At 54.3% G+C, this 14303-nt stretch overlaps 1 protein-coding gene across 1 annotated transcript; it reads left to right on the forward strand.

Moving 5' to 3' along the window:
* Positions 1–2341: 2341 nt before the first annotated feature.
* On the forward strand, positions 2342–11483 carry LOC122946637 (UDP-N-acetylhexosamine pyrophosphorylase-like protein 1). The gene is made up of 9 exons (XM_044306386.1): positions 2342–2804; positions 5856–6060; positions 6320–6495; positions 6873–7045; positions 7665–7858; positions 8667–8807; positions 8893–9078; positions 9152–9218; positions 10968–11483. Exons 1-9 carry the CDS (start codon positions 2516–2518, stop codon positions 11034–11036), a joined length of 1500 nt encoding a protein of 499 aa, XP_044162321.1. The 5' UTR covers positions 2342–2515; the 3' UTR covers positions 11037–11483.
* The last annotated feature ends 2820 nt before the right edge of the window (positions 11484–14303 follow it).

Below are 14303 nucleotides of genomic sequence, written 5' to 3' on the forward strand. Positions count from 1 at the left end.
CTGTTATGGGGTCACTGTGGCTGACACTGTTATGGGGTCATTGTGGCTGACACTGTTATGGGGGTCCCTGTGGCTGACACTGTTATGGGGTCCCTGTGGCTGACACTGTTATGGGGTCATTGTGGCTGACACTGTTATGGGGGTCCCTGTGGCTGACACTGTTATGGGGGGTCACTGTGGCTGACACTGTTATGGGGGTCCCTGTGGCTGACACTGTTATGGGGTCCCTGTGGCTGACACTGTTATGGGGTCCCTGTGGCTGACACTGTTATGGGGGGTCACTGTGGCTGACACTGTTATGGGGGGTCACTGTGGCTGACACTGTTATGGGGGTCCCTGTGGCTGACACTGTTATGGGGTCCCTGTGGCTGACACTGTTATGGGGTCCCTGTGGCTGATACTGTGATGGGGTCCCTGTGGCTGACACTGTTATGGGGTCCCTGTGGCTGACACTGTTATGGGGGTCACTGTGGCTGACACTGTTATGGGGGTCACTGTGGCTGACACTGTTATGTGGGGTCCCTGTGGCTGACACTGTTATGGGGGTCCCTGTGGCTGACACTGTTATGGGGTCCCTGTGGCTGACACTGTTATGGGGTCCCTGTGGCTGATACTGTTATGGGGTCCCTGTGGCTGACACTGTTATGGGGTCCCTGTGGCTGACACTGTTATGGGGTCCCTGTGGCTGACACTGTTATGGGGTCCCTGTGGCTGACACTGTTATGGGGTCCCCGTGGCTGACACTGTTATGGGGGTCCCCGTGGCTGACACGGTTATGGGGTCCCTGTGGCTGACACTGTTATGGGGTCCCTGTGGCTGACACTGTTATGGGGTCCCTGTGGCTGACACTGTTATGGGGGTCCCCGTGGCTGACACGGTTATGGGGTCCCCGTGGCTGACACTGTTATGGGGTCCCTGTGGCTGACACTGTTATGGGGTCCCTGTGGCTGATACTGTTATGGGGTCCCTGTGGCTGATACTGTTATGGGGTCCCTGTGGCTGATACTGTTATGGGGTCCCTGTGGCTGACACTGTTATGGGGTCCCTGTGGCTGACACTGTTATGGGGTCCCTGTGGCTGACACTGTTATGGGGTCCCTGTGGCTGCCACTGTTATGGGGTCCCTGTGGCTGCCACTGTTATGGGGTCCCTGTGGCTGGCATTGTTATGGGGTCCCTGTGGCTGACACTGTTATGGGGTCCCTGTGGCTGACACGGTTATGGGGTCCCTGTGGCTGACACTGTTATGGGGGTCCCTGTGGCTGACACTGTTATGTGGGGTCCCTGTGGCTGACACTGTTATGGGGTCCCTGTGGCTGACACTGTTATGGGGGTCACTGTGGCTGACACTGTTATGGGGATTACTGTGGCTGACACTGTTATGGGGGTCCCTGTGGCTGACACGGTTATGTGGTCCCTGTGGCTGACACTGTTATGGGGTCCCTGTGGCTGACACTGTTATGGGGTCCCTGTGGCTGCCACTGTTATGGGGTCCCTGTGGCTGACACTGTTATGGGGTCCCTGTGGCTGGCATTGTTATGGGGTCCCTGTGGCTGACACTGTTATGGGGTCCCTGTGGCTGACACTGTTATGGGGTCCCTGTGGCTGACACTGTTATGGAGATCCCTGTGTCTTACACTGTTATGGGGGTCCCTGTGGCTGACACTCTTATGTGGGGTCCCTGTGGCTGACACTGTTATGGGGTCCCTGTGGCTGACACTGTTATGTGGGGTGATGGCTGACACTGTTATGGGGGTCCCTGTGTCTGACACTGTTATGGGGGGTCACTGTGGCTGACACTGTTATGGGGTCCCTGTTTTTGACACTGTTATGGGGTCCCTGTGGCTGACACTGTTATGGGGTCCCTGTGGCTGACACTGTTATGGGGTCCCTGTGGCTGACATTGTTATGGGGGTCCCTGTGGCTGACACTGTTATGGGGGTCCCTGTGGCTGACACTGTTATGGGGGGTCACTGTGGCTGACACTGTTATGGGGGGTCACTGTGGCTGACACTGTTATGGGGGGTCACTGTGGCTGACACTGTTATGGGGGGTCACTGTGGCTGACACTGTTATGGGGGTCCCTGTGGCTGACACTGTTATGGGGGTCCCTGTGGCTGACACTGTTATGGGGGTCCGTGTGGCTGACACTGTTATGGGGGTCCCTGTGGCTGACACTGTTATGGGGTCCCTGTGGCTGACACTGTTATGGGGGGGTCCCTGTGGCTGACACCGTCCTGAGGCGCTCTAGTCTCCGGGTTGTCAGCCTCCTCCTCTCCGCCGCCTGACACCACATCTGCCTCACGTGAATCCCGCCGCCCATTTATATACCGCACACGTGACTGGTCAACGCCCGCCCCCTGCTCGAGGTCCCTCAGGTGGTAACGGCACTTCTGGTCTCCATAGTTACCGGGAGCGAAGGCTCCGAACTGACAGTCGGCTGGTTCCTATAGTAACGGACCGGCGTCTGGTTCGGTTCGGATTTGGTTCTGGCGGTGACAGTCCCGGGTCCGCTTCATGGAGTGTGAGGCGGAGATCCGGCGGAGGCTGCAGGAGGCCGGGCAGGAGCAGCTGCTGCGGTTCTGGGACGAGCTGGGCTCCGGGCAGCGGGAGGCTTTACTGGCGGAGCTGAAGCTGCTGGATGGCCGGGAGCTGCGGGAGCACTGCGGCCGGGCGCGGGCAGCCTACGTGCGGGAGAGCGGCTCACCTCAGCGGCTGGACGAGCGGATGCGCCCGGTCCCCCCGGAGTTCCTGGGGAGCGTGAGGAAGAGCCGCCCCGAGGAGCTGGCGGCCTGGGAGGAGGAAGGTGGGTCCCGGGGAGCCCCAGGAGGGCCCCCCAAAAGTGCCGGGATAAGAGAGCACCCCCCCAAAAGTGCCGGGAGAGTGCCCCCCCAAAAGTGCCGGCATAAGAGAGCGCCCCCCCAAAAGTGCCGGGAGAGCGCCCCCCCAAAAGTGCCGGGATAAGAGAGCGCCCCCCCAAAAGTGCCGGGATAAGAGAGCGCCCCCCCAAAAGTGCCGGGATAAGAGAGCGCCCCCCCAAAAGTGCCGGGATAAGAGAGCGCCCCCCCAAAAGTGCCGGGATAAGAGAGCGCCCCCCCAAAAGTGCCGGGATAAGAGAGCGCCCCCCCAAAAGTGCCGGGATAAGAGAGCGCCCCCCCAAAAGTGCCGGGATAAGAGAGCGCCCCCCTAAAAGTGCCGGGATAAGAGAGCCCCCCCCCAAAAGTGCCGGGATAAGAGAGCCCCCCCCCAAAAGTGCCGGGATAAGAGAGCGCCCCCCCAAAAGTGCCGGGATAAGAGAGCGCCCCCCCAAAAGTGCCGGGATAAGAGAGCGCCCCCCCAAAAGTGCCGGGATAAGAGAGCGCCCCCCCAAAAGTGCCGGGATAAGAGAGCGCCCCCCCAAAAGTGCCGGGATAAGAGAGCGCCCCCCCAAAAGTGCCGGGATAAGAGAGCGCCCCCCCAAAAGTGCCGGGATAAGAGAGCGCCCCCCCAAAAGTGCCGGGATAAGAGAGCGCCCCCCCAAAAGTCCCGGGATAAGAGAGCGCCCCCCCCAAAAGTCCCGGGATAAGAGAGCGCCCCCCCCAAAAGTCCCGGGATAAGAGAGCGCCCCCCCAAAAGTGCCGGGATAAGAGAGCGCCCCCCCAAAAGTGCCGGGATAAGAGAGCGCCCCCCCAAAAGTGCCGGGATAAGAGAGCGCCCCCCCAAAAGTGCCGGGATAAGAGAGCGCCCCCCTAAAAGTGCCGGGATAAGAGAGCCCCCCCCCAAAAGTGCCGGGATAAGAGAGCCCCCCCCCAAAAGTGCCGGGATAAGAGAGCGCCCCCCCAAAAGTCCCGGGATAAGAGAGCGCCCCCCCAAAAGTGCCGGGATAAGAGAGCGCCCCCCAAAAGTGCCGGGATAAGAGAGCGCCCCCCGAAAGTGCCGGTATAAGAGAGCGCCCCCCCCCAAACTGCCGGGATAAGAGAGCTCCCCCCAGAACTGCCGGGATAAGAGAGCGCCCCCCAGAACTCCTGGGATAAGAGAGCGCCCCCCAGAACTGCTGGGATAAGAGAGCGCCCCCCAGAACTGCTGGGATAAGAGAGCGCCCCCCAGAACTGCTGGGATAAGAGAGCGCCCCCCAGAACTGCTGGGATAAGAGAGCACCCCCCAGAACTGCCGGGATAAGAGAGCGCCCCCCAGAACTGCCGGGATAAGAGAGCGCCCCCCAGAACTGCCGGGATAAAAGAGCCCCCCAGAACTGCCGGGATAAGAGAGCGCCCCCAGAACTGCCTGGATAAGAGAGCGCCCCCAGAACTGCCTGGATAAGAGAGCGCCCCCAGAACTGCCGGGATAAGAGAGCGCCCCCACAACTGCCGGGATAAAAGAGCACCCCCCACAACTGCCGGGATAAGAGAGCACCCCCCACAACTGCCGGGATAAGAGAGCGCCCCCCAGAACTGTCGGGATAAGAGAGCACCCCCCAAAAGTGCCGGGATAAGAGAGCGCCCCCCAGAACTGCCGGGATAAGAGAGCGCCCCCCAGAGTCATTGTGCCCCAATATTGGAAGCATTTACTCAAACACTGTAGTACTTGGGGGGCAGTTCTCTGTACCCCGATTATGTCCATTGTGCCCCCTGGTCATACCCGCAGTGTACCCCATTATTGCCCAGGTCACATTGTATCAGTTATCTGCAGTTTTCAGACCTTGTACCCGGGTGTGCCAGCCTCACAGGACATACAATGCCGCCATTCCCTCGGCTCCTCAGTTGGAGAACTTTGTACCTGGTAAAAGATATTAAACTCTGCAGCCTGCTGTGCCCCAGTGCCACCCAGTGTGACCATTATATACACTGTGCCACCCAGTGTGACCATTATATACACTGTGCCACCCAGTGTGACCATTATATACACTGTGCCACCCAGTGTGACCATTATATACACTGTGCCACCCAGTGTGACCATTATATACACTGTGCCACCCAGTGTGACCATTATATACACTGTGCCGCCCGGTGTGACCATTATATACACTGTGCCGCCCGGTGTGACCATTATATACACTGTGCCACCCGGTGTGACCATTATATACACTGTGCCACCCGGTGTGACCATTATATACACTGTGCCACCCGGTGTGACCATTATATACACTGTGCCACCCAGTGTGACCATTATATACACTGTGCCACCCAGTGTGACCATTATATACACTGTACCACCCAGTGTGACCATTATATACACTGTGCCACCCAGTGTGACCATTATATACACTGTGCCACCCAGTGTGACCATTATATACACTGTGCCACCCAGTGTGACCATTATATACACTGTGCCACCCAGTGTGACCATTATATACACTGTGCCGCCCGGTGTGACCTTTATATACACTGTGCCGCCCGGTGTGACCCTTATATACACTGTGCTGCCCGGTGTGACCATTATATACACTGTCCCGCCCGGTGTGACTCTTATATACACTGTGCCGCCCTGTGTGACCATTATATACACTGTGCCGCCCGGTGTGACCATTATATACACTGTGCCGCCCGGTGTGACCATTATATACACTGTGCCGCCCGGTGTGACCTTTATATACACTGTCCCGCCCGGTACGACCATTATTTACACTGTGACTGGTATGGCGCTATCCTGTGCCCAAGGATAGATGAGCTGTGATCTGGCGGCACAGAGACATAAAGGAGCAGCGCCACTCTCCTCCACAGGTCGGGTCTGGTATTGCCCCGATCGTCTCACGTGAGCTGCTGCTTCTCTTTCCTCCGGTCGGCACGTATAGGGCGAGTGACTAAACCTGCAGTAGGCGGCACGCGGACGGACAAGGTGGCGGCGCTCTTCATGGCTTACAGTTTTCAATGTTTTCCAGGTTACCGCCAGATCTCACAGAACAGGGTGGCCGTCCTGCTGCTGGCTGGGGGTCAGGGCACGCGTCTGGGGGTGACCTACCCCAAAGGGATGTACAGCGTGGGGCTGCCCAGCGGAAAGACTCTGTACCAGGTCCAGGCGGAGCGCATCCTGCGTCTGCAGCAGTTGGCCGGAGAGAAATACTCCACGCGGTGCACCGTGCCATGGTGAGAGCGCCTCCTCTCACCCCACAATACTCTGCACATACCCATCATCAGTGAGCTACCCACAGCAGGGGCATCAGTCTAATACATGGATGCCCTGTGTAGTGCCCCCCCCCTCTTTTACTGCGGGCCTAATAGTCTCAGCAGCCAATCAGACTGCATCTTTCATTTTGTAGACCACAATATAGCAGCAAGCATGTGATTGGCTCCCGCGGGTGCTGCGTGGTATATAGAGGTCTCTTCATTCTTGCCCCCCCCCCAGGTACATCATGACCAGCGAGTTCACCCTGAACCCCACGCAGGAGTTTTTCGAGGAGCACAACTTCTTCGGCATCGATCGGGCGGACGTCGTCATGTTCGAGCAGAGGATGCTGCCCGCGGTCGGGTTCGACGGAAAGGCCATTTTGGAGAGGAAGGACAAGGTCGCAATGGCTCCAGGTAAATGATAAAGGAGCTTACGCTCTCCATTATTAAAGGGGTTCTCCGGGCTTTTAATATTGACCTTTGCTCAGGATCGGCGGGGGTCCGACACCCTCCTTCCCTTCATACCGGGTGTCAGACCTCCGCCAATCTGATATTGGTGACCTATCCTGAGGACAGGTCACCAATATGAAAAGCCTGGAGAGCCCCTTTAACATTATAGAATACGGAGGGCAATCGCTTACAGTGCAATTACCCAGAAGCGCTTCCCTGGCAGCAAGTGGTCGTCCCCCTGGACTTGCTGTAACTCGGCTCCACAGACCGATCACACCGCCATGTGCACCGTCCCAAGGAATTGCCTTTTTAGCAGTTTCCTTCCGTTTGTGTCCTTCCAGATGGTAACGGCGGCCTGTACAGAGCCCTGGCTGACCACCGTGTACTGGAGGACATGGAGGCGCGAGGCATCTCGTCTGTCCACGTCTACTGCGTGGACAACATACTGGTGAAGATGGCCGACCCTGTGTTCGTGGGGTTCTGTGTTTCCAAAGGAGCCGACTGCGGCGCCAAGGTAAGTGAGCACATTGTAGGCTCACCCTTAAAGGGGTTGTCCAGGCCTACTCTCCTCATCTGACATTGGGCATGGAGAGACTTGCGAGGGTCAAGTTGCCAGTCATCTGATGCCAGGTCCTAGTGTGCATGTCACGTCTGGCGGGAGACCATGCCTGCACCTCCCCATTAAAGGCCTCCTCTTAGATTACCAAGCACAGCGCCGTCCATTGTGTGGTGGCTGTGCTTGGTATTGCAGCCCAGGACTGAACTGCACATAGACCATGTGACCGATGAACATGACGTCACTGGTCGTGTCGCTCAGTGGGGCACCCCAACCTCTTCAAACAGCTGATATCGATGACCTAAGGAGAGGCCATCAATAGGAAAATCCCAGGAGACCCTTTTAAAGGGGGATTCCTATCATAGACATATGGAGAGATTATCTGAGACATGTCTGATGGCTAGGACCAGTTCCCCGATTCCCAGTGGTCACTGGCGTGTTCCATCATTCAGTATAGAGAGCGACCTTTCACGTTGCCCTTTTATACGGCTCCCTGCGTACGTAGATGTTGGGGGTGATTGTCCGAGCAGTTGTATCAGGTATTAACGTGACCATCGTTTTCCCCTGGATTGTTCAGGTGGTGGAGAAGTCGTACCCGTCAGAGCCTGTCGGGGTCGTGTGCCAGGTGGACAGCATCTACCAGGTTGTGGAGTACAGCGAGATCAGCCCACAGACGGCGGAGAAGCGCAACCCGGACGGCAGCCTGACCTACAACGCCGGCAGCATCTGCAATCACTTCTTCACCCTGGACTTCCTGAAGAACATGGCCGGGTCAGTGGCAGGTGCCCTTTAAATAGGGGCATCCACACACAGCACTGATTGGAGGAGCCCTCCAAACATCGCCCTCTATGGGGATCCCCGGGCAGCACCTATAATATAGATAGTTTATGTATAGTGCTGTCCCCTTTAAGGGATTTTAAAGGGGTCCTCTCACTTCAGTAAGTGGCATTTATCATGTAGAGGAAGTTGATACAAGCCACTTACTAATGTATTGTGAGTCTCCATATTGCCTCCTTTGCTGGCTGGATTCATTTTTCCATCACATTATACACTGCTCGTTTCCATGGTTACAGACCACCCTGCAATCCATCAGGGGTGGTCGTGCTTGCACACTATAGGATAAAGCACCAGCCTATGTGGCTCCCATGGTCCCGGCCTCCAGAGAGGTTGACGCTTATTCCTATACTGTGCAAGCACGATGACCACTGATGGATTGCAGGGTGGTCTGTAACCATGGAAACAAGCAGTGTATAATGTGATGGCAAAATGAATCCAGCAAAGGAAGCAATATGGATAATAACAATACATTAGTAAGTGGCTTGTATTAACTTTCTCTACATGATAAATGACACTTACTGAAGTGAGAGGACCCCTTTAAGCATGAGAAATTCAGCCGTTTTCTAAATTTCTTGCCATTTTTAAGATCTCTGTTTGCTGTTAGTGAATGGGATCATTTATTGTTCCCATCTGTTCTCATAGGAATCTCTGCACCTGCTTCATGGTTTCACTGACAGCAAGCAGAGATAATGAAATCTCAGGAGGTTGTTATCCAGTTGTTACAGTTAAGGTCTCATTGCAGGACGCTAGAGCAGCGGCTGGGGTACCATGTGGCCATCAAGAAAGTCCCCTACGTAGATGAAGAGGGCAACTTGGTGAAACCCACACGACCCAACGGCATCAAGATGGAGAAGTTTGTGTTTGACGTCTTTCAGTTTGCCAGGTGAGTGGCATTCCCTGCGCCGGGCACCACCGCAGCCCTCTGTGCCCGTGCGGATGACGCCAGCTTTGTCTCTCTTGGTTTGCAGGAACTTTGTGGCATTTGAAGTTGAGAGGGAAGAAGAATTCTCCCCTCTAAAAAACGCAGACACAGCCGATAAGGACACGCCGACCACGGTCCGGCGCTCGCTTCTGTGGCAGCACTACCGCTGGGCTCTGAAGGCTGGGGCGAAGTTCACTGATGCCAATGGCCGTGCCATAGCTGAGAAGTCCGGGTTGGTATCAATTGTATCGCACAGTGCCCGTCACCGCAGCCTCTCCGCTTACACATCTTGCTTCTCTTTGTAGTGATCCAGAAGCGGAAGACCCCCCTGCCGTCTGTGAGATCTCCCCTTTAATCTCCTATTTTGGGGAGGTGAGTAAAGATGAGCACTCTCTGTGTTAAAGGGATAGTCAGTGATTTACCCATCAGTTCTAAAGGCTTGGAAAACCCCTTTAAGACCCTGCTGCCAAGACATAGTAATTAATCGTGGGGGTCCGACCCCTGTCGATCAGCTTTTCGAGAAGGCAGCAGCGCTCGCAGTAGTTCCTCTGCCTTCTCTCAGCTTTTCCAAGGCCACGTCACGTTTAGAGAGGAGCGAATTTCATATTTTGAAATTCGTTCACGCTTCGTTTGGTGGTAAAGGCAGAATTGCGTTACGGATTCCATTACCACGGACCATAACGCATTTCTATAACGGAATGCCTTTAGAAAAGTCTACGGGCTGCAAAACGGATCCGTCCCGTTTCCGTTATGCAGGGGAGGCCTCTAAAGGCATTCCGTCATAGAATTGCGTTATGGTCCGTGGTAGCGGAATCCGTAACGCAATTCTGCTTTCACCACCAAACGAAGCGTGAACGAATTTCATAACATGAACGTGACGTGACGTGGCCTTCGCATCGCTGCTCCATTCATATGGCGGATACAGGACCCCTGAAGAGAAGCCAAGTGCGAGAGCTCGGACACTCTGCACATGCTCGACCACCACTCCACTCATGCGATGGACACAGGACCCCTGCTCTCAGCAGAGGTGCATGGGCGCCGCTGATCCATTCATTTCTATGGGACGGCTTTGTACAAGCGCTGGAGACACTCTGACAGTCTCGTAGAAGAACAGAGCAGCAGTGCTCGACCGCCGCCCCATTCATAGGGTGGATACAGCACCCCCTTCTCATGATTGGTGCGGTGGTGGCGCATGTGCACTGCTATTCCATTAAGGCCCCATTCATACCACCGTATTTTTGGGTCCGCGTCCGATCCGCAGTTTTTCTTTTCCATGTGCCTGTTCCACAGTCCTACAAAATAGATGGAACATGTCCCATACAGAAATAGGCGTTGCTATAATGGATCCGCAACAAAAAATGGATGCAGCATGCACGTCATCCGTATTTTTTGCGGACCGCACTTGAATGCACCATCTCTATGTGATACTTCCTTCTTATCCTGTAGATAGGGGATACTTTGAGATTTTGGGACCACCCCTTTAAAGGGGTTATCCCACTTAGCGTTTTCATACTTACCTGCTGCCACCGCGCGTTCACTTCCTGGATTCTGGCTGGGGGCGGGCTTCATCTTGATTGAAGTCTTCTCCCGGCCGTGCCGCGCGCTGGACTGAATGCGCACGCCGCCGCGCATGCGCAATGGTGACTTATTCCTACAGAGCCGGCGTGCGCGTTCGCAGCTCTGTACTATTCTGGTTGGGAAGAAGTCACTGTCGCGCATGCGCGGCAGCGTGCGCGTTCAGAACAGCGAGCGGACCGGCCGGGAGAAAAGGAGTCGTCTTCTGGGCAAGCGCGACCTTCCGGCTTTTGGAGAAGAACAATGGTCGTAACCAGGGGAGACCGAGTCACAACAATCAGGTAAGTGGGTATGAATTTTATCCTAAACGGTGGGGATTTGTTAATAAAGTATATTTACAAAAATGATCACTGTCAAATCATTAACAGATTTAACAGTGATCATTATGATGGGATAACCCCTTTAAGGTCTATTGTACTCAGGGGCCCTGTGGCCCCATAGAGTAGAATGTGAACAGTAGATTACATTTTCTTAGTTTTTTGGGGGGGATTCGGCTGTATAAGGGTCTGATCATTCCCCTCCCCCTGTATTATCTGACCCCTGCAGGGCTTAGACGCGCGTCTGAATAACCAGGACATCTCGTCCCCCTTCATACTGGACGTTCCGAGGGTGTAGGAGGAAATGAAGACCTGAGGGCGGAAGGGCCCCAGCGCCGCGCAGGAGCCGTTGTGCCTTATAATCCGTCGCTTCCGCTGTGAATCACTGCCGTGGGCCTCGGCAGTTTACTGTAAAAGCTGAAACCAAAACTGGAGGATGCTGGACATCGGCCCCATGAGGACCACAGGGTATACATTTAAGGACCACCAATGGGTCCTCTCCGTACTGTAGTGTTGTCCTGACGTCACCTGAGCGACCAGATGTGGTTTCTTCCTGATGTTTTCATTGATTGAAGTCTGTCCCTCGCCCCATCCCTCTACACACTGATCTCCAGTTGCATCCAGCATGAACATGCCAAGCTGCAGTGTAAAGCATGGGGGAGAGACAGCAGCAGCCTAAGCCTTTGATGAAGTTGACACAGATAATTTTGACTCCGACATACTAGAGGCTTCATGTAAAATGCCATTAAAGTCTCTTTTCTAATCACAGGGTCCCTTTAACTACCACGCCTATTAATTTGCAGCCACGTACAATACGGAATCAAACGCTGCGTCAGCAGATCAGGGGAGATTCGGCAGCAGAGCTTTGCCCCTTCACAATCCTCGCAGTCGGATAGACGCTCAGTAAGAGTTTTGGTGCGTAGCCTTAAGGGCTCATGCACACGACCATATGTATTTTGCGATCCGCGAAAAATACGGACGACGTCCGTGTGCATTCTGAATTTTGTGGATCAGCCGGCCCCTAATTGAACTGCTATCCTTGTCCGTAATGCGGACATTAATAGCAAAACGGAATGCACACAGAGTAACTTCCGTTTTTTGCGGACACCTTGCAATGAATGGTTCTGCATACGGTCCGCAAAAAAACGGAATGGACACGGAAAGAAAATACATTTGTGTGCATGAGCCCTAAGAGTGACCCTTAAAAACAATGACCTATGGATGGAGTGGAACTCGCCGACACCCCTCCGTCCAGGAAGAGGGAGCTGTAAAAGGTAGCGGGTGCCGTATGTAGAGCAGCGTGCGCCACATCACCCGCACACGACCCGGGGCGTATCCGCACATGCCAAAAACAACACAACAAAACCGGCGTGTGAATGCGCCATAGCTCTGGTCAGGTGACCCCTCCGACACGGCGACTCCCTAGGACAAGGATCATCAACCTTCAGCACTCCAGACGTTCTGAAAAACTACAACTCCCAGAATCCTCCTTTTACTTTTATGGTAGTTACAAGAACAGCCAAGAAAGTGTGCATGCTGGGAGTTGTAGTTTCACAACAGCTGGAGTGCCGAAAGTTGCTGATCCCTGCCCTAGAAGGCCAATGGCTGCCATATTGGCGCTCGACCCCCAACACACGCTAGGGTCAATTTAAATACAAAGCCAATGGGGGTATGTGATGAAACGCGCAGGACCCCAGCGCTGACCACCGCGCTGTTTTCAGACTTTATCTCCTAGCCCCTCCTCATCAGAACACTAAAATCTCTGCTTGCTGTTGGTGAATGGAAATATTTATGTTTCACAGCTGAGGGTTTGCTACAGGTGTATCCAGTCTAGGCTGTGTGTACGCACTTCAGGCCGATCTATATAAGCCTCTGTTCACACCTGGGGCTAATCATTTCCAGTTTTCTATGGTATCGTAAAAACAAGCGCCGGACCCCACAACGATTTGTATTGGGGTCTGCCAGGTGGATAACGGAGCCTCCAGTCCAGATGTGAACCTAGCCTTACCTGCACTGATACATTGCAACAAACTTCCAGCACTGGACACAGATCAGCTCACATAGGATTGTCTAGACTGGATACAATTGTGACAAACCCTCAACTGTTTAAAGTACTGTGTCAGGATGGGGTTTCAGGTTAAATGTTTCAGTTCACTGACAGCAAGCAGAGTGTTTTGAAAACTGCGAGGAACAGAAACACAAACCATTCTAAAGGCTGGTGCTGAAGCGAGTAGGAGGCTTCACAGGGTCCTTGTTCCTCCCCGCAATTGGTGGCATTAGACAAGTGGTCTCCACCCCGTGGCCCTCCAAGCATTACAGGACTACAACTCCCAGGAGCGCCGCAGACACCGCACGGATGGACACCTCTGCAGCGGGCAATAAACTGGAACTAAATGCATTCATTTGATAAGGGTGTGTATATTTTTGCAACTGTTTTGTGTTCCAGTGCATTGAGGCAAAGGTAAAATGGGGCGCGCACAGCCTTTAAAGGGGTTTCCGACCCCCACGTGGATAGTGTATCACTAGGATGTACCATCACTTACTGACCACAGGGGTTCCACCATAACAGGAGCTGCCCTCTAAAGTGGTGTTTGAGGCTTGTATCGGGTTAGGGGGGGGGGGTCCGCCTGTTACATCTGGAATACGGGAAGTTCCAGTACAGGTGCAGTGCACCTATATGTAGGGAGACCCCGGCAGGCGGCCCAGACTCGCCAGCCCTTCCAGAATGTCCAGGAGGCTCCCAGAAGAGGCGGCAAATCTCCTGGATACCCCCATAGTCACCAGCCCCCGTTACTGCCCGAACCTTCCCTCCCAGATAACCTCCTCACATCCCGGGGGTCCGGATGTCGTCTGTGGCAGCACCCAGGAGGGGAGAGGGTCTGGATGTCTGGTCTGGAGTCTGTAAAGCTTTACTTTGGGGTCTATACAACTGGGGGTCTCTGTTCATGTAGGGGTTTCTGGGGCACTTATTTATGTAGGGGGTCTGCTCTGAGGTCTGTTTATTCTGGGGAATCTGGGAGGTTGCATTTATTTAGGGGGTCTGGTCTGGGGTCTGTAGTAGTTTTGGGGGTTTGGTCGGGGTCTGTATTACTGTAGGGGGACTGGTCGGGTCTGTTTTACTGTAGAAGGACTGGTCTACGGTCTGTATTGATTTTTGGGGTCTGTAGTAGTTTTGGGGGGCTGGTCTGGAGTCTGTATTACTGTAGGGGGACTGGTCTGGGGTCTGTATTAGTTTAGGGGGTCTGGTGTCTGCATTAGTTTAGGGGGGTCTGGACTGAGGTCTGTATTAGTTTAGGGGGTCTGGGGTCTGCATTAGTTTAGGGGGTCTGGACTGAGGTCTGTATTAGTTTAGAGGGTCTGGTCTGGGGTCTGTATTAGTTTAGAGGGTCTGGGGTCTGTATTAGTTAAGGGGGCTTTGGTCCTGTGTCTGGTCCAGGTGCCCCCTCCATATGTCACGTGCTGTCTGAATGACGTCTTATCATTGTCTTGGGGCTTGCTCTACTCGTTTTGCTTTATGTTCATGCACCTCTTTTTATATAGAAACATAGAATGTGTCGGCAGATAA

Source organism: Bufo gargarizans, chromosome 9 (assembly GCF_014858855.1).
Source record: "Bufo gargarizans isolate SCDJY-AF-19 chromosome 9, ASM1485885v1, whole genome shotgun sequence".
In the NCBI taxonomy this organism is placed as follows: domain Eukaryota; kingdom Metazoa; phylum Chordata; class Amphibia; order Anura; family Bufonidae; genus Bufo; species Bufo gargarizans.

What these genes read in the sequence shown, in the direction of transcription:
- LOC122946637 (XM_044306386.1), top strand. Translation starts at nt 2,516, where the DNA reads ATGGAGTGTGAGGCGGAGATCCGGCGGAGGCTGCAGGAGGCCGGGCAG. An exon ending in GGCGGCCTGGGAGGAGGAAG is followed by an intron (nt 2,805 to 5,855) that starts GTGGGTCCCGGG and finishes AATGTTTTCCAG; the next exon opens with GTTACCGCCAGATCTCACAG. An exon ending in GCCATAGCTGAGAAGTCCGG is followed by an intron (nt 9,079 to 9,151) that starts GTTGGTATCAAT and finishes TTCTCTTTGTAG; the next exon opens with TGATCCAGAAGCGGAAGACC.